The 25,973-nt window shown below is 48.9% G+C and overlaps 8 protein-coding genes across 8 annotated transcripts; 5 read left to right on the top strand and 3 right to left on the bottom strand.

Moving 5' to 3' along the window:
- Positions 1–322: 322 nt before the first annotated feature.
- Positions 323–2,794, bottom strand: LTR64_003056 (uncharacterized protein; the record flags this gene model as incomplete). Its single annotated transcript, XM_064897419.1, has 1 exon — positions 323–2,794. The coding sequence occupies one exon, from the start codon at positions 2,792–2,794 to the stop codon at positions 323–325; it is 2,472 nt and encodes an 823-aa protein (XP_064756369.1).
- A 1,745-nt stretch (positions 2,795–4,539) lies between these two features.
- Positions 4,540–6,784, bottom strand: LTR64_003055 (uncharacterized protein; the record flags this gene model as incomplete). Its single annotated transcript, XM_064897418.1, has 2 exons — positions 4,540–6,733; positions 6,777–6,784. 2 exons carry the CDS (start codon positions 6,782–6,784, stop codon positions 4,540–4,542), a joined length of 2,202 nt encoding a protein of 733 aa, XP_064756368.1.
- An 819-nt stretch (positions 6,785–7,603) lies between these two features.
- ORC1 (Origin recognition complex, subunit 1) lies at positions 7,604–9,862 on the top strand (the record flags this gene model as incomplete). Its single annotated transcript, XM_064897417.1, has 1 exon — positions 7,604–9,862. One exon carries the CDS (start codon positions 7,604–7,606, stop codon positions 9,860–9,862), a length of 2,259 nt encoding a protein of 752 aa, XP_064756367.1.
- Positions 9,863–10,555: 693 nt separating this feature from the next.
- LTR64_003053 (uncharacterized protein) lies at positions 10,556–12,195 on the top strand (the record flags this gene model as incomplete). Its single annotated transcript, XM_064897416.1, has 2 exons — positions 10,556–11,150; positions 11,225–12,195. The coding sequence occupies 2 exons, from the start codon at positions 10,556–10,558 to the stop codon at positions 12,193–12,195; spliced, it is 1,566 nt and encodes a 521-aa protein (XP_064756366.1).
- A 721-nt stretch (positions 12,196–12,916) lies between these two features.
- Positions 12,917–13,780, top strand: LTR64_003052 (uncharacterized protein; the record flags this gene model as incomplete). The annotated part of the gene is made up of 1 exon (XM_064897415.1): positions 12,917–13,780. One exon carries the CDS (start codon positions 12,917–12,919, stop codon positions 13,778–13,780), a length of 864 nt encoding a protein of 287 aa, XP_064756365.1.
- A 112-nt stretch (positions 13,781–13,892) lies between these two features.
- Positions 13,893–18,553, bottom strand: dcl1 (Dicer-like protein 1; the record flags this gene model as incomplete). The annotated part of the gene is made up of 3 exons (XM_064897414.1): positions 13,893–17,940; positions 17,985–18,017; positions 18,156–18,553. The coding sequence occupies 3 exons, from the start codon at positions 18,551–18,553 to the stop codon at positions 13,893–13,895; spliced, it is 4,479 nt and encodes a 1,492-aa protein (XP_064756364.1).
- A 565-nt stretch (positions 18,554–19,118) lies between these two features.
- Positions 19,119–19,782, top strand: LTR64_003050 (uncharacterized protein; the record flags this gene model as incomplete). The annotated part of the gene is made up of 2 exons (XM_064897413.1): positions 19,119–19,251; positions 19,307–19,782. 2 exons carry the CDS (start codon positions 19,119–19,121, stop codon positions 19,780–19,782), a joined length of 609 nt encoding a protein of 202 aa, XP_064756363.1.
- Positions 19,783–23,266: 3,484 nt separating this feature from the next.
- LTR64_003049 (uncharacterized protein) lies at positions 23,267–25,429 on the top strand (the record flags this gene model as incomplete). The annotated part of the gene is made up of 1 exon (XM_064897412.1): positions 23,267–25,429. The coding sequence occupies one exon, from the start codon at positions 23,267–23,269 to the stop codon at positions 25,427–25,429; it is 2,163 nt and encodes a 720-aa protein (XP_064756362.1).
- Positions 25,430–25,973: the final 544 nt, after the last annotated feature.

Here is a 25,973-nt window from a genome sequence, read left to right as displayed (position 1 = left end):
CTATTTGACATTAAATGTATTATTTTGAGACCAGTCTCTGGATATCTAGTTCGCTAGTACAATAACCACATAGCCCTACGCTTTGCACAGACAAATTTTCAGAAATTCGGTTCAGCCGTTTTCCTCGACGTGTCACATCTCATGTCTATTGTAAGTCCTACCTGTACCAGCGGCAAGCTTCGTCAGCCTCTGCATTGTTCGTGGAACAAAAGAAATAAACCAAGTCGGGGGTATAGATGGCAACGTTCGTCATTGTGTGTTCGTGTTCAGGTATAGAGACTGTGACGGTTCGTGACTTCAAGTGTCAGCCACTGGACAGAGCTCACTGTCCTTGCAGACGGTCTTGGCTCAAGGACGATAGTCGGCCACTCAGTAGATCTAGGGATGGCGTCGATGATCTTCGTATATCCAGTAGCCTAGCAGATCCAGCACTGATTTGTCGAGCGTGGCCCTTGTATTCGACACTTCGAGCACGACCTAATGTTACAGCAGTTTCGTCCTCATCCTGACCACCCTCTTCTCCACTCTCTGCAGATGTGCTTGATTGCCGTGACTCTTTGGCAGTATATTCATTCAAAAGACCCTCTTTGGATTTCGCTCGTGCTGCTTGTCGAACGACTGTAGGTTGACGTGCCAAGGCAGCATGCCACGTCTCGTCTTTCTTTAATGTATCACCAGCGGATCTATCCGCGTCCTGTGTCTCAACGACAGTACTCTCAGCACCAGGATGTATGTTCTCGACACCGTCAAACGTGCCCGGCATAGGACGAGTGAGGGACGATCTCCTGGCCTGCAGCCGTTGCGAAGCTGCCGACCGTCGACGGAGAGGCTTTCCCGAGAGCCAAGAGCCCTCACTGTCAACTGACGCAAGAGACTGGGACAGTAATACCTCCGCCTTGGAAGACAAGGGTACGTCCAGCTCAACAGACTGTCTGTTTTCCTGCCTGTTCGTCTTCATTGGTATAGGGCTACTAGTCGTGTAAGCTGATCGTTCTACATCCTCCAGAAGCTCTTCGTTCGGTTGCTCCGTCGTGACAGCCTGGTTGAATGTGCTTGACGCTGGTGGATCAATTGCGTCTAGTGACCGCATACGTGACGCTGGGGGTGTTGGAAATTCGGGCAAGTCTTCCCGAAATTTCGAAGTCGTCCTTTGCGGTGTGCTCGAATCCGCTCTTCTGAACGTGCGGGTAGTTACCATTGGCGGAGGTTGTTTTCGAGCGAATGACTCCCTCGATGTATTGGAGAATTCGGACGGAGTACTTCGTCCCTGGAATGAAGAACTTAGCTTCCGTCCAGTGTTGGTTCCTCTTCGGAAAAAGGCTGTCCACGAGCTTAGCCTTTGACTGCTGTGGTCAGAGGCTCCACCAGTAAAGCTGCCGCTCTCTGGTATATCCGTGGTAATCTCCCTATTCAATAGTGAACCCTGCGACAAGCTCTGCCTGTCAGCCACTCGCGGCACCGGCGACACTGATGGCGACACAGTTGCATGTGATGGCTTTTCCTCCGACTTTACGACGTCGGTCCTGATCTTCCTTAGTGGTGATCTGATTGGCACAGGTGGCTCAGCCTCTATGTCAGATGGTTGTTGGTGTAATACATCCTCATCTTTTTCATCGTCAAAAGGGTTTCTGATGACGACGGGTGACGTTGGCTGAGATTTGGGATCGGCGAAAGGATTGACCTTGTCCTCGGGACGCAAGCTGGATGGCCCGGCTTCAACTTCTACATCGTGTACTGGCAGTGGTGGTTGTGATTGTGGTTCCATATCAAGTCCTTGCACCTGCGAAGCCGAGGCCGAAACGTACTCTTCGGTCCTGGCTTTCCTAGCCTCTTCCTCTCGCTGGCGTTCAGCACGCCTTTCTAGCTTCCTCTGTAGCCTTGCATGTTCAGTTTGCTTCTTTCGTTCTCTTCTTCGCCTGTCACGCTCCATAAGTTCTCGAAGTGCACCTGCATCCAAGCCGTCGGCCAAGTCATCGATACGTTTCTTATCCATACCAGACTCTTCTTCGACAATGGAAGGTCGCGCCTGCAACCTTGGTCGTTGTGGTTGCTTCCCTGACATGTGCTTTGGATTCTCGTCATACTTGATTGTTGGTCTTGGACTTAGAGCGGCAAACATGCCAACCTTGAAGGTGTGGTGGTGAGCCACATCGCCAACATCTAGGAGATCATCAGGTAATGGCAGGGAGACTTGCGAGGTTGGTCTGTGAAGTCTGCGGTTCAGGCCACCGGGTATATCTCTTGTCTCGCGCCTAAGTGGACCGCTCTCGTAAAAACTAGTTGGTCTTCTCGGTATTGGTATAGGAGAGGTGCTCATGGCCTTGATTTCGCGTTCCCTGGCATAGTCGTCGGCTTTGCGCTTACTCGATTTCCTGCGGACGAGGTCTGAACCATGCTCGGATCGGCGCGCATAAAGAGTAGGCGGTTGTCTCATTGTGGTGAAAGTGTCGGGTCCAAGACTTGTATGCGAAGTAGGATTTTGTTGGTATAGATCTTTTTCGGACGATGTATGGTCAAGCTGGCTATGTCGCCTCGAGGGAGGAACCGGTAATGGAGCAGTCTGAGACCGCTGCTGCTGCTGTTGGATCGGGCCACGAGTTTTCGATAGGTGACGACCTTTGTCCGACCGGTCCTGCTTCGTAGAACTTTTTGTGTTGTCGCTGAAGTTGGTGGCGGCTTTTTCCAAACGACCCAGGTTGTCGACTGGTTCAGTCTGTAACGGTCGGTCGCCTATTTGCCTCTTCGACTCAGTAGTCTTTGGCTTTTTCGCGCCACCGAATGGCCAGAAGCCCATCTTTCGATAATGTGATCAAAGGAATGTGAAGTTATTGCATCGTCAGGACGCCAGGGCCGGAACTAAAGTCGCAGTGGGAGGATCCAATCAACGCGACGGGCAGCTCATTGAAGTGCTACTGTTTCAGGGCGCAATTTTGTGTATGCAGTGAAAGTGAAAGGTGGAGTTGAAGTGGTGATGTGTCTGCAACAATTTTGGTCATGGGTTTTGGTCGTGGTGACAATCGTGGATATCGGTAGCGAACGTGGTCGACAGGGCCTCAAACTGGCGCGTGAATCATATAGCCGCAAGGCGCAGAAGTCGAAAGCGAGGCGAGCGTGTCGGTTGGTGTGGAATGGACAGGAATAACAGAGCAGGAGGGTTGAGCAAACCAAGGGAGCTGTTTTGGAAATGCGAAAGAAGGGTCCAGCAAGACGCAGCTTGAAAGGTCGAGAACAAAGTGCAAGGTCGAGAGAAGTTGAAGTATGATGTCGTGGTTTGCTCGCTTCTGCGGCTGCTTCTGCTTCTTGAGCTCGTGGCACGAATGCTTCTCTTTCTCCTCGCACTGCGCCGTGGCGATCTCGATTGTGTAAGATATTATGATTATGCTACCAGTCTGCTGTGTGTTCTATCTCGCGGCTGGCCTGCAGGGTCTTGTGATTGTATTCGTGACCATGCAAAAACAGGTGTGGTTAAGGGTCGCTGCAAAGACCAGATCCTGGTCGCCGCTTTTACGCCTCATTCGCGCTTCTGCTGAGTCCTGCGTCAGTGGTCCTGGTAAGCTTATGGCTAGCTCTCCTTCAAGCAAAACTGGCAATGCAAGCACCTGCAAAATGCCTTCTTGGGCTCCATCCCGGATGGGTCTGTGCTACGAACAAGCAGACTCGTCCCGCGATTGGTCCTGGCTGCTTGACCACTCAGCTGCGCGACACACCCCTTCTACATCAAATATTTCATTCTTCGGTAATCTACCAGAAATTGTTTTACGGCAACAGCTTTTTTCATTCTTACTCTTCCCAGAATTGCTTGGCCGTTACTCGGATATTCAAAGTCGCCCGACTGGTTGCAGCTTGAGCACTGTTGACCAACAGTACGTCACTGGCTTCCCCATACTTTAAGTGTCTTTTAGACGAGCCACTGTTGATGCGAACCCAGCGCGTGGAAGGTGTCAGTACGGAAGTAGTGCAGCCCTTCGTTTGGGTCGCTCAAAGCCTGATAACAATTCTCCGAATCACCAAACACCAAAAGAGTGTTACTGCAATGAGCTTAGCGCTAATCAATCGAGAATGAAGCCTGAGCTTAGACGCTGAGAGCCTAAACGAGCGCGCTGTGAGAGTGGACATGGCAATTTCAGAGTACCGAACAATACATGCACAACCGGAAATCCAGATTGTCTAGCTGCCTGCTCTCAGCTGAAAGCCGGACTTTTTGCTCTGCGAGTTATATGTGCAAGCATTGCATTCTAGTTGTGTAAAAGTTCGAATTTAGGTCCGCACCTCTTTTCAATGAGCTCCTCTCTGATACCCGCGTGCCTATGCTGGTTCCGCCGAAATGTCTTGTCTAACTAGTCATCCATTCTCAGTAAATCGTATGTCACACTCTGGCCTGAGGCTCAACTGCATCAAAACAACACTGCCCGGAGCGTGCAAGGAGGGCAAGCAGTATGCCCGCAATGATTGAGCTTAGCAATAAGCCCCAGTACAATTCGACCTCTCGAGGCTGCTGATGCTATCCTCATATCTATTGATGTACTCGTTGACTCTGTCCTAGTACTCAGTCGAGCCATTGACACCTTTTCGCGAATCGGTGTGCACTGGCTCGGCAGCACTCAATGCTTCAGTGGCTCTGGTTAGCAATGCCTGTATCTCCTCTACTTCGTCCATGAATTTCTTGTAGCCTGCCGGCAACATGGTGGGGTGATCTTCGTCAACCACTTTTGGAAAGAAAGTCGTAAGGTCTCGCTTCCATTCAACATCTTCACCTGGTCGGATGTTGGCGAATTGTGCCATCAGTCTGTCCCACTCTTCGTAGTAGTACACTGCTGTCCACTCAATCGACGCTGGTACTGCACTAGCTTCTCCTGCATTCTGTGGGAAAGTGTCTGTTCTTCTTATCTCAAATGTACCTTTGGTATCTTTGTATGAGTATCGCGCAATAGTAATCTCTCTCACCGCTTTAAGATCACGGTTGCTGGGAGGAAAGAGTGCATGCTTCGCTGGGGCGAACCGCAACCCCTTGAGGGATGGTTTGAGGTCTACCTTATCGGAGAAACCACGTAGTTCTTGTTTTGTTTTTTGATTTTGATAGATGCCGGCGGCGACCATCTCGAATGTATAGCCAACTTTACCCAACACCATATGGTGAATCTTGAGAAGTTCGCCAACACTCCCAAGTTGGTTAGAGCTGTCGTCGAGCCACCTTATGGCGGCAACATTGGGTTTGTCAGGGTCGATATGACTAGCCGTAAATTCCTTTTCAAGTCGCAGACTGCCTTGTGCTCCTGTAAAGCAGCACTCCAGCGCCCACGAGATGTCAGGTTCTCCAAATTCTGAAAGTGTGTCCATGTAGTCAATCAAGTCGAAGGACGCTCCTGACGACAATGGAAGCATCCGAGCTTCCACGTTCGGTTGTTGGACCATATTGATGAATTCTTCGACCTCATACGTGTCTTGACCGTTGGCTGGACGTTTCAGTTTAGTCAGTGCAATAGTGCCGAACGATACTCTCATTCGGACGTGCTTCTCTGACAAGTAAAGACCATTTATGCATGATCTTAAGGCCTTCTTGGTAGCATTTCGGTAACGCTTGTTGCTGGCCTTGCTCAACTGTGGCCAGTGTTCTTCTCCTGGTGGCAGTTCATGCTCGACTCCAACAGGTTTAGGAATATGAGCTGTGAACGGGTAGCTAGTAATAGCCACTTTTTCCAGACTCGTTCGTTTGCAGAAATCGTTGGCACCAGGCAAACGACATTGTGTGGCACGTAGACCTTGCTTTTTCTTGGCCACCATCTCTTTCATGAGGCCAAGAAGTCGGTTATAAACTTGGAAAAGGCTTTGCTGCGTCTCGCATGCTATTCTGGTAGCACGGGTACCCTCACGAGTGTGAGTAATATGACAGGTAAACGTGTCGCGAAGTCGCTCGAGGACACCTTGATCGTAATCAGCAACAAAGTCTTGCAAATCGTACCCTTCCGGCCAAATTAGGTGGGCTTCATATGGGAGCAACGATTCGTCAGCGTATTGGAAAGCGTTCTGCTCATGGATTCTTAGGGATTCTCGGATGTTGCGGTCCTCCTCGCGAGCATCTAATGCACGTTGTTTAATCCAGGGCTTATTGGATCCCCTACTCGTACTAGTACCAGGCCCTGCAACATACATCTCAAATGACCTTGCTGTATCCTTGGCTCTCTGAATCTCTTCTGGCGAGCCCCATATCTTGAGAACGTAAGAGTCATCATCGGGAACCTCGATGAAGGCACCAGTGCTGGTGCAGATCTTAGCTAGCTCATCCGTTAAAGCCTGCCTGGGAGAAATATTCCTATCTTTGGGTAGTCGCTGGCTGACTTTGTTGAATGGTTGCATCATTTCATACTGAGCATCCGGCTGATCTCTGTTTTTCTGGTATCTGTCAAAAGCTTCGAGTTCCAGCACCCGGCGTTGCACATGCTTGGGCGCTTGTTCAGTAATTGAGTCATGACTTGCTTTGAACCCGCTCGTAGTACTAGGTCGAAGATTTTGCAGAGTTGGTCGGTAGTTTTGTGGAAGGACACTGGTCAATGATTTCTGCTCACGTCGAGGCTTTTGCTGAATGACTTGCTTGGCCTCGCGGAGATTTGTCCCTCGCGGATAGGTGTAATTATGAAGAGGATCGGGCGGTACTGAAGGCGGAGCGGCGGAGACGAAGGAATTGACTTGTGATTTGATCTGCTCCCACTCTCCATTGTCCCAATCTCCTTCGTAGCTACAAAGTCAGCAACGCATACAGCAATGAAGACTGTACTCACTCGCTCATGGTGAATGCTGAGGGCGGCTAGATCAATCCGACGAACGACAAAACAATTCGAGGTCGCAATAGAGTATACTGAACAAGATGATTGACAGGTAGGGCTGGAATAGAACGAGGATGTATTTTAAAGGATTTAATAGAAGTTGGATCTGAAGATCCCGGCTCGTGCACACTAGATCAGAGTGACTGGACCTGATCTAACTTCGCACTATATGAGGTTGTTATCTCTGAGTTGAATCTCGATTTCAGTCGAAATCCATTAATTGTAGTGGTGCTCTTCCGTCAATTTCTGAGGTTGAAGTGAGTTTTTGGTAAAACTGTCGTCTGATTCGACAAGTAAGACTGCTATGTTTACGAGTGTCCCTACCTCGCTGACTTCAGTGAGGCAGGGACTAGTACAACGGAGCGAGAATGCTCTGATGCCGGTATATAATTGTCGGTGAAGGTCCTGTGAATCTGGTTGGGAGTAAAATGTCTAATGTGCTATCCCGCTCGAACAAAGAAGATGCTTCTCTACAACATTCAGCAGGACCGTTGCATTATGCTGTCATTTTGATGGCTCGATGAAGACCACTTTCACAATTGAATACTTTTACACTAAATTACTGCTAATGTCTCGTGACTTCCACAAATCGAGTTTCAGCCCCTGCACTTGCACCATAGCTTACCTCGCTACACTTTCTCATCAGGACGCACCAATTAAGCGATCATTGCTAGTATCTCAAACGCGTCTAGCGACGCGTCATTTTCGTGTAGGGTTGAGTCAACCATTATTGGTCATCTCAATGTGTTTTGCCGGCAGCACCTCGAATGGTATGACAAGAAATGAAGAACGTCAATGCCACGGCGCAGACAGAGAAATGGTCAACTAGAGGAGGGTTGACACGGGAAGACTCGGATGATGAGTTGGGTTACGAAGACCACCCATGGCATTGGATATATGCCGAAGAAGGCTCAGAGAGCAATGCTACGGCATCGGCGCCGACAAAGAAACGCAAGGCTAGCGTCATACAGACGAGGAAGATAGTGGGTGCGCGCATGGGTGCCTTCACGATTCGTGTTGGCGATGCTGTACTCCTGAAATCTCCTGAGCAGGGCAAAGATTGGGCGGGGCTGGTTTGTGCTTTCTCAGATACAGATGACGATGGCGAAGAAGAAATGTGTGCTCACATACAGTGGTTTTGCGCTCCAGAAGAGCTGCTTGCCGGACCAAGCCTAAAATCGAAGTCAATACCGGAATCTCTGCCTAACGAAACCTATATCACAGCTGATTTCAATATGAACCCCTTAACGGCGATTAATGGAAAGGCAATTGTCCTGTCGAAGGACCAGTTCTTTCAAGCGTACCCATCTGGCGAAGCTCCAAAATCAAAGTCGGGGGCCATCAAGTTTGCCAAAACTATTATGTGTCGACGGGCTGTCAAGCAAAGAAACATGATCTTCTCGGAGGAATTTAACTGGGTAGAGAAGTGCACAGGAGCGCATAGCCTCCTTGACCTTCTTGAGTGGATCGAGGAGCAGACTAAGAGCAAATCCAGAGCGAAGCCTGAAGACCAGGCTTATCAGCAGAACAAAGGTCTAGAAGAGGAACTAATGCCTATCACACCAAAGAAGCGGAAGAAAACCACGAGTGCTATAAGCACCCCTAAGTCAACTGCGAAAACGACCAATTTCATCACTCCCACTAACAAACGTATTATGATCAGAAAACCTCTCGAGATCACTCCTTTGGGTACCAGAGTACTTTCTCCGTCACAACTCATATCGACCCCTTATGCTCATGCAAGGACAATTCTTCATGTGTCGGCTGTACCGACTTCTTTACCATGCAGGACAGTCGAGTTCGACACAGTTTATTCGCATCTCCATTCCGCCATTACTGACGGGTCAGGAACGTGCATATATATATCAGGAACGCCAGGTACTGGCAAAACAGCTACCGTTCGAGAAGTGGTTGCATCCCTGCATCAGGCAGTCCTTCAGGATGAGCTCGATGGTTTCAACTTCGTTGAGATCAATGGCATGAAGGTAACAGATCCTCACCAGTCCTATGCCATACTTTGGGAAGCTTTGAAAGGTGATCGACTCAGTCCGACTCACGCGTTGAGTCTGCTTGAACATGAGTTCTCACATCCTAATCCTCGCCGTATACCATGCGTCGTGCTTATGGATGAGCTTGATCAGCTGGTAACGCGTAATCAAGGCGTGATGTACAACTTTTTCAACTGGCCGGCTCTTCGACATTCGCGCTTGATCGTGCTCGCGGTAGCAAACACCATGGATCTGCCAGAACGTACCTTGTCTAACAAGATCAATTCGAGACTCGGGTTGACCCGAATAACTTTCCCTGGCTATACTCATACGCAATTGATGGAAATCATATCTTCGCGTCTACAAGGAGTGCCAGGAAACATAGTAGACCCTGATGCTGTTCAGTTCGCGAGTCGAAAAGTTGCAGCTGTGTCGGGCGATGCCCGTCGCGCACTTGACATCTGCCGCCGCGCTGTTGAAATAGCAGAGAAGCAAGCGGAGGGACAGCAAGTGGCCGGAAACGCTGGACAAGAAGATGCTGGGTTCGACGTTAGTACTCCATCACGTACTGGAAGGAAAAGACAGAAACCTGAATCGGCAGTAGAGCATGCGAGCAGTGTCAAACCCTTAGCCCGAGTCACAATTGCAACAATCAAAGCAGCTATTAACGAATCCACTTCCTCACCGGTCGCTCAATACTTGCGAGCCTTACCTCTTACCGGAAAGCTTTTCCTTGCAGCATTGTTGGCACGTTCCCGGCGCACTGGTATAGCTGAAGCAACAGTTGGTGAAGTGTTCATTGAATCGAAACGTATTGCAGATGTGGCTGATAACACTGCCGTTCAGGATTTCCTGATTGTCGACCAGAGAGCACCTCGACTCCTGACTATGGGAGCTGTGGCTATGGACCTTGTTGACGCTGGACTTGTTCTGATGGATGTCAAGTCCCGTGGCGAACGTGCGGGTAAAGTCAGGCTTAAGATTGCCGAAGATGAGGTGAGAAGTGCATTGATAAACGACATAGAAGTAAAAGGCATGGGACTCGAAGCCTGAACGAATTGATGGACTCGGTCTCTAAACAATTACCAGGACCCTCAACAGCAGCATGTTTGCTGTAGAAACACACATAGTGGCGCATCGTTGACGAACAGCATTTGTCATAACTCACCACATCTAAGTGTGGAAAACGATGACTTGTTGGTCTGCGGCAGTTGAGATGTGACGGTACTCGACGTACCTCCCCACATCCGTCTCGGTCGAACTCTTGCTGACCCCACATCAAAAACTGGGGCTCGAAGATCGTCCGAAGCCGGCTAATGACCTGACAGACTCCTCAGCAGCTGTCGCCGTCATGTCAGCCTGTCAACGCCTGCGACTATGCGTACAAAAACAATGTTTAAGCTCAAAACCCTCAGTGGAACAACGGTCTGCCAGAAGAATTTGACGGAATATTCTGTGAGATCTAGGGCCCCCACACGCGTCCCTGGCCAGATATGTAGCCTCGTCTCCGTTGTATGAGTAGTGATTGCTGCAATATCGCAACTGCCGAAGCTGGTCCACAAGATTGATATTACATACAATGAAACTATAAGTTGAGGTCACTCTCAAAGTCTTGAAGCTACAAGTCCTGACTCTGTTGCTATGTATGTCAAATGCCGTCTGGAGGATCCTGTATTCTTGAGAAGGAACATTTGCTCGAATTATCATACAAGCTTCCACAACTACTTGCGTGGAGTTGTGCTAACGATGTCGAAGGGCGGTTCCAGGGAAGGGCCCCTGGTGCATAGCACTCTTGCCACCTTTTGGGCCCTGTTTCGCTACTCACCAACACTCACTATTGTCACGCTTCTAGCTATTCGCTTCCTGTTCAGGCGCTACGTCTCGCCTCTTCGTAGGTATCCGGGTCCATTCCTGGCTTCCGGCACGCGTCTACACTCTGCGTTTCTTACGTGGAGAGGGAAGACTCACGAAGATCATATTGCTTTACATCGCAAATATGGACCTGTTGTTCGTATCCAGCCGAACCAGCTCTCGTTCGCGTCGCCTGAGGCTGCGCGTCAGATCCTGTCTCCTGGGAAGGGCTTCCATAAAACCTTGTTCTATTGGGTGTTCCCACCGTATGGCAACCCCGACATCTTCACCGAAGTTCGAGAGGAAGTACACGCGACCAAGAAGCGGTTTGTCAATCAGCCATATAGTCTAGCCTCTTTCCAAGCGATGACGCCTTGGGTCGACCAGACTATTCAGCTTCTTTGCGACAAGCTTGATGGGATTTGCATTTCTGGCACTCTTTCGACCCCTCTGAATCTGGGTGATTACCTACACTATTTTGCTTTTGATGGTAAGCGTTTCACTGCCAAAGAGCAGGAAATCTACCTTAGGCTGGACAAATCAGCGTGCTAACAACGGCTATAGTCCTTGGGCAAGTGGCTTTTTCTACTGCATTTGGTTTTCTCGAGCAAGGAAAAGATGTTGACGGTGCCATCAAGTCAATCGACGCCGTTCAGGTATACGACGGAATTGTGGGTCAGATCCCTTTTCTCGATCGTTTCCTGCGGCGAGCCTTCTACTGGGATTACCTACCATGGGTGACACCCTTGAGCAACAATTACATCACGCGAACAGCTCTAGCTCAATTGGCGAAACGAGAAAATAGTAATACGAAGCCTGGCCGCAGAGACCTGCTGAGTATGCTACTGGAATCACACGAAAAAGACCCTAACAAGTTTGATAAGAACAGTGTGTTTGCTGTGGCTCATGGCGCCATCTTTGCTGGCAGCGATTCTACTGCTAGTACCATGCAGACATTCATGTGGAATATTCTCAACAACCCTTCAATCTACGAAAGGCTGATAACAGAAATTTTCGACGCTCACCAAGCAGGTAAGCTCAGCGAGATTGTGGCATGGGATGAATCACAGAAGCACCTTCCATATTTCCAAGCTTGTCTTAAAGAAGCCATGCGTATTGGTCCAGCAGTGGGATTGGCAATATACCGCAAAGTGCCTGGCACTGATACCGAGATCAACGGCACTTTCATTCCGTGTGGCACCGAACTGGCAGTGAATGCATGGGTGCTGCACAGAGATCAAGATATCTTCGGTCGAGATGCAGATGTGTACAGACCTGAAAGATGGCTGGCTGCAGAAGGAGATGAGAAGAACGAGAGCAGAATCAAGAGGATGGACAGGTATATGTTTCAGTTCGGTGGTGGTTCTCACGTTTGCATTGGTCGCAACCTGGCTATCCTAGAGATCAACAAGGTCTTGCCTCAGCTCCTCAGACGGTATAAATTCGAGCTGGTAGTTCCAGGTCGACCGATGCATCAGCACAGCAGTTTCTTCGTCGTGCAAGAGGGATTGGAAGTAAGGTTTCAGCGGCGTTAGTCAGGTATAGCCAGGTAAAATTGTGAACTTCTACTTCTCAGCAGAGCAACAGGTACTTGAGATTCGAAGCATTCTTGCAATCATAACGCTACTTGTCAGTAAGAATGTCTGATATATGTCTGATCAGAAGTCTAGCAAATACTCTGATTACTTCCATAAACCTAACGTATTCGGCTCGAATTTAGAGCTTATGCAATAAACGATACTCTTTTCAGTCCCCAATAAGGATGGCGAACTTTGTGAATTCCCGAACCGCTTCTCAGACGACTGGAGAACTAGGCATCCTTCTTTGAGGTCATTGCTAAAAGTACACACGTTTCCAATATGTGACCAATCGCGTTCGACATCCATGTCTGCATGCTGTCGAGATTGATTTAGGCTTCACTATTAATACCTAGCAAGGATGTTGACAAGTGACATCACCTGAACATTGAAGAGTGCTACTCAACAGGAATGCAATTCACAAGCAGACCGAGATGCCTATATGAAAGAGTATGACAGCACGTCCTTTCCAGGAAGGTTTCACTAAGTAGCTTTGCACAGGAAGCACGCCAGATGACCAGGTCGCTTATATTCGGGACCTTACACACTAACGGCATCGTGTCCAAGCACACTCGCCTCAACGAGGACAAGAACACGTCGGGACATCTTCATACATAAACATCTAGTACAGATAGCAGACACAATGTTGCTCACCACGCTTCCCTTCAGCATCCTAGCAATGTCCCATCTCGCACAAGTTTCCGCAAGCCTGATCAGACCCCATCACATTCCCTCGGCAGCAGAAGACAGCCACCAATCCCCTCTACAAAACCCTAGAGTTCATTTCCGTGATGCCACAGAATCTGATATCGACGACATCACAACACTGATCCTGGATGCATTTGGTCCGAACGAGGAACGGCAGTATATCCAGCCGCAGCGAAAACTGTACCCTCACTACGAGTGGCACTGCACGCGGGAGATTATCCGGGAGCAATGGTCGCAGTCTAGCTGGAATGGTACCTTTGCAAAGGTCGTTGCGGTCTCGGATCATAGTACTGATGTCGAGAAGGATGGGAGAAAGCGCGATGAACGTGTCGTCGCTCTCGGCATTTGGAATATCTATCATGGGGATGGTAAGGTTACTTCGACCATACTTGATAGAAAGGGCCTGACACCATTTTCATCACTGGTCAACTCCAATCCCACCACATCCAGTATACAATTTCACGACAACGACGACGACAAACCACCATTTAATTGCTCCCTCAACCTCGCCATGAACACGACTCGCGAAGAGGACTTCTTCAGGCAATGGAACGAAGCCAAGCACAAACACATCGACGAAGCCTATGAAAAGCAACTCTACCTCAACGTCCTGTGCACGCATCCGCAATGGGATGGACACGGCTTTGCGGCTATGAATTTGGATTGGGGGACGAGCCTTGCACGATCACTGGACCTACCAGTGACGTTGATCGCGACACCTGCTGGATATCCGCTGTATGATTCTTATGAATTCGAGAGTGTCAGTAATGTCTCGATTTCGAAGCTTGATGGGCTGGGGAGTCTGTGGTATGAGGTTATGAAATATTCTAGTTGATCTCGGCCAGTCAATGCGTGGTGAAGGACTAAATTGTGATGCGCTTGGGAGATTATACTGAATTGACTCCGGGACAATAGAGATCTTCATTAGATCAAAATCAAGATCAAGCTCATTTATCCCTCAAAGCACAATTACAACCAAACTTCCTCCTAAACTCATCCCTGCTCAACCCATCCAGCTTCGCAAGCGCATTCTTGCTCGCTCTAACCCTAGCATACCTCGCGCTCGTCCCTCGAGATTCAGCAATCACCGACCCATGCACGATAACACCCGCCACAATCTCAACTTCGATGCCTCCCTCATTGACCGGATCACCAGAGTCATTGATCCCATAATCTCGACATTTGTATTCGTGACTCAGCTTGTTGTAAAGATACGTCGTTGGGTGTCTATTTGCGAACGTGTCATACTCAGATATATCCTCAAAGAAATGCTTGACGTGCTTGTTGAAGAAGTTTTCTATTTCGCTGTAATCGAACCCGGAATCCACAAGAACGGCTCCAAGGTATGACTCGACCAAATCTGACAATGCTTTGGGTGGCGACTCGATCTCAGTCCAGAAACTCTTGGGACAATCTGGCCGTGCCAGGCCCTCACGCACTTTTATTGCGTAGGTCTGAATATCGGCGATGAGCTTGGCGGTAGTTACGAACACGAACTTGTCAAAGTCCAGTGTCACGGCTAATGCTGCGAGAAATTTGTTGCTGACCATGGCCATCTTGTGCTCGGTGAGCCATTGAGGGTTTCGTGTCGGGTTCGTGTTGAAGAGCCAGGAGATACACACCCAGTCCAAGATTGCGTCTCCGAGGAACTCGAGACGCTGAAGATCTGGAACGGTTGAGTTCATGTCGGAGCTGTGGGTAAGCGCACTTCTCAGAAGACGCGGATATCGGAACTGGTAGCCCGTTTTAGCTGCGACGGCTTGGGCACGATCATTCGCGATCGGGTCATTTGTCTGTAGAGACCAGGCTGGTGCAGAATATTGCGCAGCTATGTCTGACCACGAGTTGACGTCGTGGTCTGCTGAACGGACGAGCTTAGTCACGGCTTTGATGCCAAGATCAAACCGGTTGTTCTGCGAGGAAAGATGTGCTGTCGCAGTGATTACCGCTCCAATGATAGCCTCAGACATATCGGCAATCGTCTTCATACCTAGGTCTTGAGAAACAGGTTCGTGTACCATCCGAATTGGGTCTTTTCTTGCACCACGACCCTGCAGCAATTTCAGGTTTTCTGGATACCACGTCGTTCGATCAAATGCAAGGGTTCTGGCGTATTTGTATAGCTGCAAGTCCTCTGCAGTAGCGACATTGAAGAGATTTCTGTTGCATAGGATCTCCATTCGACGACAATGCATGCCTTCTTCATCGCAAACAGTACGGTTGAAGACGGTCATTGTCGTTGTCATCTTCAGCAAGCTATCGCCGATAAATTCGAGACGCTCGTAGTTCTTGCCCATTCCTCGCTTACCGCTTGTATGAACTTGTTGCTCTTGGTTATCATTATCAGCGTCTTTCGTGAAAGCCTCCAAGGCAAGGTCTGCAGACACTCCAGGCAGATCAAGCTTCGTAAATGCTTCTATTGCGATCATGTATGCTTCGATGCGGTGGATCAAAGCAGGCCATAACAAGCAGGAAGCTGCAAATTCTACAGACATGCGGGCAATTTGCAGAGTTTCCGGGGCGATCAAACAAGGAATAATGTCCTTTGCCGACGCTGCTTGATCGAGAAAATTCCTTCTTGTGCCAATGAGATCTGCATGGAGTACAGGCTGGGTATAATCGTAAACGTGTTCCTCTGTTGCACGTTTCTTGGTAGCCGTCCACAGACTGTTGGAAAAATCTATGATGTTGTGTCTCTTTTTCTGTGCGATATGAGGTACCGAGTCAGGCACAGGATCCGTGATCTTGACCTCGGGTGCGACATCGCCAGTGAAGTAGTGAAAACGACCATTCAATGGATCACAGATAAATTTGTTCGTCCAAACTTTAGAGCTCACGCCAGATTCCCATTTTTGTCGTTCACCTTGAGCTGTTTTCAATGCAGGCATATCGGCGACGTCCTCAATGTTACGACAATCGCTTGACATATTATGTGCCAGAGGAGCCAGCCAATACGACATTTTCTCAGGCTCAAATGCGTACACCTTGTTGAAGACATCCGAAAAGACAGCTCTGAGCGTGAAGGTGGTCAGCTGATTGACTTGCTCTTGCGATGCTTGGAGCACTTTTGGAACACAATTGAGCATCACATCGGTTTTCACATTGTCCTCCAGGTAAGCACAAAACGAAGGCATAGCTGGCAATGGTGCTTTGGTCAGCATTACTATTGGAGCTACCTGATGCTTCAATTTTCGCTCTGGACAGAAGCTCCATATCGTAGCATATAACTCGGTGGGGAAAACATCAAGATGTGACTGCCAGGCTGTAGGCTTGACTTGCATATCATAAGCTTCCTTCTTGACTGTCACAGCGAGTCGAGCGTTAAGATTTTCCGGCTTGAGCTTCCTGAAAATCGAGTCCAAGTTGTCATTCAGATAACCTTTATTGCGTAGTAGGTAGCAGCATCCGAAAGCAGCTGACCGCTTTGCGAGCTGTTTGTTGGGCTTCCAGTCGCCTCTACAGCCACGCACTTGGCATTCTGAATTGGCTGGCAACCTTACAACGTATCTGAACAAAGTATCGTGGATGTCGATCTCCTCCTCGTAAATTTCTGAAGTGAGAGCCCCTGTGTGTCGCAAGGATGCTGTGAAGCGGGCCAAGATCAGAAGAGCATTTGAATAATCGAGCATGGCACCTGAAGCAGTCCGCATTGCTTGTCCAGCAGAGTCCTTAGACAACAATTTTGTCAATTCTGTGCCTTGGCCGAGACGACGATCAGGCTCCAGACTGCTACACCATTTCTTGATGTACATCTCATTGTCCAACTGGTAGTCAACCTCACCAGATTGCTTCAAGTCTCCATCTTCTACCATGTGGGCAAATATCGAGCCTTTCATTCTTGCTCGACCTTTGCTTTGCATGTACTGTATAGTTGTCTTGCAAAGGTCGAACCTCACACAGAGATTGCATTGTGGAATATCCAAGCCTTCGTCAGCAACCGATGTGGCAAACACCAGATTTATTAGACCTGCTCGGAAGCGTTGAAGCATTTGTTCTTGATGCTTCATTGATATGGCCTCAAAATTAGTCCCAGCAATGCCTAATAAGATGCCGCTCCTGATGTGAGGAATGCAGAGCTGACTTAAGCAGTCGTGAAGAACAAGGGCTTTCAATCTCTCCTCAACAAAGACTATGGCACGGGTGTTCGGGTTGTTTTGAAAGTGCTGGGCAAGCTCCTCGCACAGCCTGATCACTTTGGACGACAAATGCTCCGAGGTCAATTGTGGTAGTGGGTGAACGTAGTTCCGGACAAGCAGAAATGCCTCGTCTAAAGCAGCCATGGCCTGCGTTCTTTCTCCGTCGGGTAGATCTGCATAAGCCTGACTTTTCTCGAATTTAGAGCTGATTCGTGAGGATTCATGAGCAGAACAACCAATCACATATTTCCATACACGATCAGCACACCAAGGGCCAAGCTCGACAGTAGCTTTGCTTGCAAAAACAAAGCCTTGTTTCAAAGCTTCACAGAACTGTATTTTCATGAACAAATTTGAGTAGAGGTCAGTTTGCGTGCAGAATGTTCTTAGCCTAGGGTAAAGCCACTTGACATTCGTGGGTTTTGGCGCGAACGACAACAAGCTGCCATCGTCGGTAGTTACAATCTTTGCTTGTAGAATCTCCTCAAGGTTTTTGGCTGTTATGGCTATATCACCCTTTGAATCGACTGCAGACGCAGTCATGCCAAAAATCCTCGGTCTATGCTCATGAGGGCATTTGAGATAGTATGAACGGATCAAACGACTGTATGGATGGTCTTTTTTGGCGTGATGTGCCTCATCGAAGACGAGGAGGGAGATGTCTTGCATGTTTAGAAAGGCGTGCATGAGACATTGATCGAGGATAGCCGGAGTGCAGACGACCAATTTATTGTGCTCTCGAATGGAGTTCCAATTGGACTTCTTCCATAGGTCATTCTTGCTGTTGCCATAGAGGACGGCCGGCTTGTCGATGAGATTGTTGGCCAGAACACGAGCTTGCTGCTGAACGAGGTGGACACTATCTGCATTAGTAATCCGAAAAGGGGGGGATGTTGAGCGTACCTGTTAGCGAGGAAGAAGACAATTCTCTGTCGTCTGCCCTCAGCTCGGTCAAGTAATTCCTGGTCAAGGATATGTTTGATTAGCAAGCAGGCTATCAAGGTTTTGCCGCTACCAGTATCTAGACTTTCACTTCGTCAGGACAAGCGGATGGTCCAGCTGGTGTACACTTACACAGCAATTATGTTCTCACTCTTAGCCCGTTCAAAGAGCTCTTGCTGGTAGTCACGGACCTTGTCGATGATTCGAGCAGATTCAGCTTCGATAGTAGTTGAGTACTCCTGTTGTTCCTTGTCAACGGTGTCAGCATCCACATCTTTCTGTCGCTCTTTCTCTTGCTGGTGCTTTATGTGTCGATCAAGCACTGCACGATGAGTATCGTTTCTCAACGTATCGGAATCTTCCTTTTCTTCTGTTGAAGGGGTGTCGAGCTGCGAAACAGCAGACTCAGCATCGCTTGCGATATCAGCCTCGGAGGAAGTAATCTCTTGCATACTGCTGAGCGTCTGCTGTTTCGGGAGTATAAGAATGAGAGGTGGATTGGGAAGAGACATGCTCGCGACCTCAGCCATGTTGGAATTTGGAATGAGAGACTCTCAGAGCCTTGCACAAAATATCTCAGAGTTCTGTTTACCGACCTAGGTTAGTACAGCGTCAGTAGGAAATGAGACGGATCATCAGAGTGCACTTTGTATATTCTCGGGAGAGAGCAGTAGATGCACCATTCACGAAACACATTGATCTCAAGCTTCAGCAGCGACATAATTCCGGTCTAGCGATGGTACCAGGTAACGCTCGTTTGCTTTACTCAGGAACAAACATTTTGTCCTGAGCTGAATGAGATGTCAATCTCACATTCAAATGGGTCAAGCAGAACCTGCCACAAGGGGAACGACAAACATCCTAACGGGCTCTGTAGGCGCTTCAGGCATCTCAACGCTCACAATTCAGGCATCCCTAAGAAATGATCTGCAGGGGAACGCGTCCTGAAACGCGCTCCTGAGCAATGGTGTCTAAATGCGGCATGCCTCGTTGCATGTGCCTACAGATAGAAAGATAGATTTCTTGAAGAGGACGCTGTACAGAAATAACGAGAAGCAAAACACACACACACACACCCACCCGAAAGCTCTAGCCATGAAGCTCTTTATATCCGCATTAGTATTTTCAGCTGGTCTGAAAAGCGTGCTGGGTCACGGCTCGCATGGAAGCGGCAGTGATGAAGCACGACCGGAAGACTGGGCTCTGTGGCACCTTGAGGAAGAACATCGTAGGACACCTCGCCTCTCAACCTTCTGGGCAAGGAAGCGCTGACTAGCATGTAGACATCTCAAATTTCGATCCATCCTCCTTCTTTACCCTGCATGACTTCAACAACGACGGTGCCTGGACCGAAGACGAAATACGGAGGACATATGGCCTAGATGATGCTTCACTAAAAGATACCTCAGACCAGGCCAAGTCCGAGGGTGTTAAGGAGGTCATGTCCATATTTGATCCGGACTCTACTGGACAGATCACTCGTCCGCAGTTCCTAAAGCACATAAAGGACGGGAAGAAACTACCAGACCTTGGCCTGGGGCCAGGTCACCATGGGGACATGGAGTACGAATACGAAATACATCATTTTGAGAAGTTTCATGGACCAGACACAACAGAGGAAGACCTCATTCACCCTGAAGATATTGAACATTTCAAAATGCACGATATGCTGGAGGACGAGCAGGAAAGGATCGCCATTGAGCAGAGCCAGAGTATTGTCGAGGCGAACATTCCACTAAAGTTCAAGAAGCAGCAATAGATCACGGCCCAAGGAGCAACGTCCCACGCAATCAAAAGAACGACTATGTCAACTTGCGGCTGGCCACAGCTTGATATCAAACACGAAATGGCCTATGCCTGGAGCATAGGTCTTGACCATCTCAGTGTGTTGGCAGGCAGCATTCCATTTCGCTTCATTTGGTTCGTCGGCAAGGCTAAGAATGCTGTCTAACACGCTTTGTCTTTTGTGCTCGACCTGCTGGATATCAGCATTCTCGTGTACATGGAGCCAACCTGCGCTGTTGTCCTTCACCAGTTCTACCGCGTCGCGCCACGATCCCGAACTCGTCGGCAATAAGCCCAAATTGCAATGTCGTATGTTGAGTGCTGCTGGTGACTCAGCCAGCGTCGCCTGGACCCTGCTAAGCAGGCTCAGTGCATGTCTATTGTCGCCCCAGAACGCAATGCATCTGAGAGACTCCTTGTCTTTAATTAGGCTTGCTACCTCCGCCACCAATTGCTCCAGTCCAACACCTTCGTGCTCATTTGGAACCTTCACGACCTCACACGTGAAATTGTTCTTTTCACAGCCTCTTCGTAGTCCTTCTATGCTCCATCCATTGATGTCCCAGCCGAACACTCGTCTTACACCTCGCTTGAGATATGGGATAGCGAAGTATCCGATCCCAACATACATATCCACGATATCGACCTCGGAAAGTGGTTGCCCAAGCTCTTGCATTGTCAGTCCAGGGAAAGGGGCTGGGTTTTGCTGGGTAATTTGAAGAACCCGCGCTTTCTCCCGAACGTTGCCTCGACTAAACATCGTCCAGCGAGGCGCCCACACCTGCGTGACATTACTCACTTGTGTCGTCTCCACCCAGAATGCAGATTCGAAGTCATTTTTGGATGGCTGTGAAGTGGCAGAAGACAACAATCGCTGCGGCCCGAAATCACCATACAATGGCTGAAGGTCGATAGGTGAGCGCATAGCATTCTTCTTGTCGGATTGGGCTCCTCCTAAGAGCTTGGATTGTATGGGTGCATTCAGCCCAATATGTGTGATTTGATGACCCGATTGGGAAAAGACAGATGTGATAGTGCTGAACAGATCAGCTCTCCGTGACTGCGACAGAGCTTGGTAGTACGTTTGCCATTCGAAGGAGTGTTCTGGAAACGCTGCCGGCAATAGAAGTAGATTGCCGTAAATTGTATATCGCTTTGGCAGGTCTCGACTATGTAATGTCGTGCCTGATTGTACGGGTTCTGAATGGCCATCCAGTGAACCGCTTTCATATAACGGCGGCAGTAGTATTTCTTGCTGCGCGACGAAGTCCTCAATGCTACGAACCAGTAAGTTCGTCGGCCTCTTCTTGCCGTGATGTCGATGGTGTCGACTTTCCATGCTTCATAGAATAGCTATATGTGTTCAGCATTGTCTTGCTAGAGTGCAAAGCGACTCAGTGACGGTCTATGGTAGTAGCAAGACTTCCGCAGATGTGCTTTGACATGAGCACTCATTCTGTGGAATGCTCTTCAGTATCACGACAAGTTGGACAACATGAGGCACATTATACATTGACTTTGCACTCATCAGAAATCGATTTTGAAATGCGTGAGGTTTGTGACTGCCAGGAGTAGCAACCAGCCACTAGTGAGCAACGATCGCCAAAAATCTAGTAAATCATTGGTCGAGATGAATGGTTGCAGAGCCTTGTGCCACTCGACTTGAACATTCTCTCTGAGAATCGCTGGTCGGTCAGCTTCAGCATCTGCCATCACAGATGAATGCGACGATGATAGTGATTCACTAGGAACATCTCCTAGACCAACTGGAACTCTTTCCTCTTCCTTTCCGATCCGACCACGTTCATTTCTACCGCCGCCACAATGCCTTCACATCTCCATCCAAGGTCAACTGCCACATCTGCCCTCTTTGCTGGAACACTACTAGCCTCCTTCGCGGTAGTTGCTGTGCCTCACATATGGCCATGTCCGAGACCACGAATAGCCTATATGGACTCGGAGATTATCATCGACGAACACGGGAGAGCTATGCGCAGGGTTCGAAAAGGGAAGAAAACAGATAATGTTACAGAACAAGAAGCTGCCGACTTGGTGAAGAATAATACGTCAAGGTCGCATGCACGTCCGCATGCAAAAGGTAACACAATGGAGGATGAGGCAGCAATACTACGACAATTACAAGCTGAAGCTGCCATTTTGCAACAAGATAATGCTAGGCGAGAGTGTCCAATACCAAAACCTAAAGGTGTACTAGGTCGAGTTCTGGGGTTCGAAAGTGACAGCGATAATGGTGATGCGAGCTGAACTGTCCTACTCATAAGAAGGTTGTTCTAGTTTACCTGAAACTGTTGTGGTCGAAGATTCACCTGATTCCACTATTGCAAAAGGTACTCGGTTTCGTTGTCGCAAGCCGCAAACAATAAGAGCAATGAATCGTGGAGACCCTTATTCCTATATAGCTGGGAACCCAAGCAGGTCAACAGATCCGATCTTGGTCCTCTGCCACGCAACCATGTTAGCAAGAGTCTTATGACCCTTTTTTCTCTACAATCGTGGTCAGCTGGACGGCTTTGATGGCAGTGGCACAACTTTCCCGACGCGCATACCACATCGAATCTTGGTTGAAGCGAGCTTCAAATACCGTCACGAGATCTCCCGCCTGAATTGAAGGATGTAATAGATTCGGGAATGAGACGGGGTTGTTTGCCTTACGTGGCCGAGGTGGATTGTCAATGGCTATTCAAATCGCAAGCCAAGCGGGCACAGGCGGCAGGAGTCAAGCTGGCGGCGGATGTCTAGTGAATGCACTCGCGAAGACTTCGACCTGCGACAGAAGAATGTGGGCGGGCTAGAGCGCGGTATGCATAGTATGCACACGGCGAGTGGGAAAAGGACGTCCATCGAAGTGATCAGTGTTTGGTCGGCATGAGTGAGCAGCAAATCTACAGTGTGTGGCAGTCGTGAATCCTATAGCAATGCTCAGCAATAATTGCTGTGTATGTATTTACGATGAGATGGCAGTGGACATTTCAATTGTAGCACACTTCGATGTGAGTTCGTTATGCTGAACAGAAACGCAACGTATCGAGGAATAACGGCCATTTCTAGAGCGAGAAGAAAGATGAGATTAAGTAGGAACAATAATTTTGTACTCCGCATGCGACTCACTCTTGAACGTTCAGCAACACCTATGATTATACTCAGTCGGTCGACTGGCCTTGTAAAGATGCCACATTTGCCCAAGTGACCTTTCTGGGCTGTTGCTGCACGCCCTGCTGTCACCAACGTAAAGAACAAAATGGCGAGTTATAGAAGCTCGCTTTTCTCCACTACTAGCCTCGTCCAATAAGTATAGGCACTGGCCGAGTTGCGCTACAAACAAGCATATACACAATTGATTAGTAGATATCAGGAACCCGGGTTGCGGCAGTGGAGCAAATGTGCGACTATACAGCGGTGTTGTATGAGGTGCAACAGCATCTGGACTATTATCCAAGATGAGCTTCTTCCATCGACCATCTGACTCCAGCTCGGAAGAAGAATCATCGGAAGGCGAAGAGGAGCTCGAGCCTTCACTTCAAGAGATAAGTCAGACTTCGACCAAGGACTCTGTTGCTAGTGCGGAGGAGATAGTGGTGCCAGACACGACAAATGGAACGCTTTCACTGACTAACACCATTAGCCGGGGTGAGGATGGTAGTGCACTCGACATGGACGAAGCTCGCAACATGATGATAGCGTCCATGCTTGAGGAACTATCCAGGTACAAAGCAGCAGAGCTGCTTAGCAATACCGGCGATGGACGCATGGTAGATGCGAATTCACCACAAATCCTCGACCTCGCCAAGCATCTCTTTGCACGATCTAGTGGCTTGCTAACTCAGAGTGGTGTCATATCGAAGGATTCAATCAGCGATGAACGAAGTTCAGAGAGGGCACGATACCTATCCGCTCTCGAGCGAGCCAGCTACAGTGTTGGTCCGCCCGACGCTGGGCCAGCCTTATCAGGAAGACAAGGCAGATATGATGCCGCAATAGACAATAGTACAGCCTTGGTACGACGACCTAGCAACCACCCTATTCCCATCCAAAACAGTACAGCTGGCCAGCTGCAGCGGTTGACCTGGGAGTTGGAGGAAATGAAGATGGTCCGACGATCGAGTACCGAATATCAGCTCGCTGCGTTAGCACCAGCGTTGCATTCACCAAGCCACTACCGGACTACATTTGAAGAACGAGGGTTTCTCGGTAAAGGCGGTTTCGGCAAAGTATATCGCACATATAACGTGTATGATCGGAAAGAGTACGCCGTGAAAAAGATTCCCCTCTCGGCAAAGCTATCACAGAAATATAGCAAAGGAGGAGTCGAGGCATTGAAAAATGTCCTTCAAGAAGTACAGGCACTTGCGCAACTTGATCATTGCAATGTCGTCAGGTACCATGCAACATGGATCGAAGAGCCAGCCGCTGCTACCCTAACTAAGGTGGCACCACAATCGGCTGTGTTGTTGCCGCATCGAGGCCAAATGCTGCTCGACAACAGGGCGGCATCACCCAGTACATTGCCACAAAGTGACTCACCATTCAATAAGATCGACCCATTGCCTAGACGGGATGGCAGCATAAGCGAGCCCCTAAACGCAGGTACAAGTTTTGACCGTCAAGACGAACAACGTGATGGCCATAGCCACAACTCATTCGATCCTTTCGCACGTTCAGAGAATGGCTATAGAGACAGCAAGCAACTCTGGTCCAATCAGCAAAAAGTCACACATCACCTGGATCGAAAAGGCATCACCGACTTCAGTGATGGGTCTCCCCAACAACATTTGAGTCAGTTGTCCGATCTTTCAGACAGCCCGACTGGGTACACTCTGCACGTACAGATGACCATGTACTCGATGAGCTTGGCAGGTTATCTCAGACCAGCTTCTTCACCTCACAAAAATACCAAGAATTCAGAGCCTCGTCACTGTTTTCATCTCTTACCTGCACTCCGCTTGTTCTTGAGCATACTTTCCGGCCTGCAGTATATTCATTCTTGCGGGTTCGTTCACAGAGACATGAAACCAAGTAATATTTTTCTGTCTCAGTTGGACATCTCGAAGCCCATCGCCTTTGCCATTGAGCAAGGATATGTTGATGTTGGTTCTTGTCCTAGTTGCTCACACCAGCAGCCACGTTTCCTCAATCCTCGAATAGGTGACTTTGGTCTTGTGGCGAGCCTTGAACACGATGTTCGACAAGAGTCTCTGCACCAGTCTGGAAGCGATTCCTCTCGAACCAATAAGGTGGTAGGAACGGAATTCTACAGACCTCCTGCACATGAGCAGGCCACAGATATACCTAATGACAAAATTGACGTTTTCGCGCTTGGAGTCGTCCTTATTGAGTTGGTCTTTCCATGCAATACGAGGATGGAGCGTATGAGCCTGCTTAAAGATTGTCAGCTGGGTCAAATGCCAGCAGGAATTCAGCAGAGGCTGTTAGCAGAAGGTCATGAGCAGGACGTGATAGAGACGCTGGAAATTTGTATGACTAGCATGATCGACCCCAACCCTCTCACAAGGTGGGAATGCAACACCGTTCGGGGTACACTTGAGAGTGTTCTGGCCAGAATCAGTTCGCGAGTTCCCATTGGTATGCAGGTGCCGGATTAGGGACAGAGGTCTCATATACACGTTTCATTCCATGTGCGGCATCAAGGTCACCCCACTGCGAGCGAACTTACATTCCGTCCAACGTGGTTGCTAGCTGTTTCGCAAGGTCTGTGCACTGAGGAAGGCGACCGCGAGTTTCGATGTTACGAATTCGTCTCGAAAAATTGCCGCTCACGAACCAACATTTCTCCTCTATACGGTATGTTGGTCGTCGAGGGTAGAAACTGGCAATGCTTTTTTTGGTCCCTGCTCGACGGGACTGCTAGCTGAAGCAAGTCATCGTTGCAGAGGAAAGGAACAGCATGCTGGTATAAAGGTTATCGAAATTTGGTGCACGGACGCCGATGGCAGTAGTTAGCTCCTACCTAGCTGAAACGCTGTGATGTAACATGATACATATTGCCAGACTTTGCTTTCGGCAAGCAGACATTATAGCAGGCAGACGAATTCCGGCCTTCCGCAAGCAACGCTGGGAGCATATGGAACTGCGGGCTTGTCGTAACGATGTGATACCAAGGCACAGGCCACACGCTCATCGGTCGCG

Source organism: Lithohypha guttulata (genome assembly GCF_036872675.1).
Source record: "Lithohypha guttulata strain CCFEE 5908 chromosome Unknown scaffold_2, whole genome shotgun sequence".
NCBI lineage: Eukaryota > Fungi > Ascomycota > Eurotiomycetes > Chaetothyriales > Trichomeriaceae > Lithohypha > Lithohypha guttulata.
The sequence above is the reverse complement of the archived record's forward strand: the minus strand, read 5'-3'. Positions and strand labels throughout refer to the sequence as shown.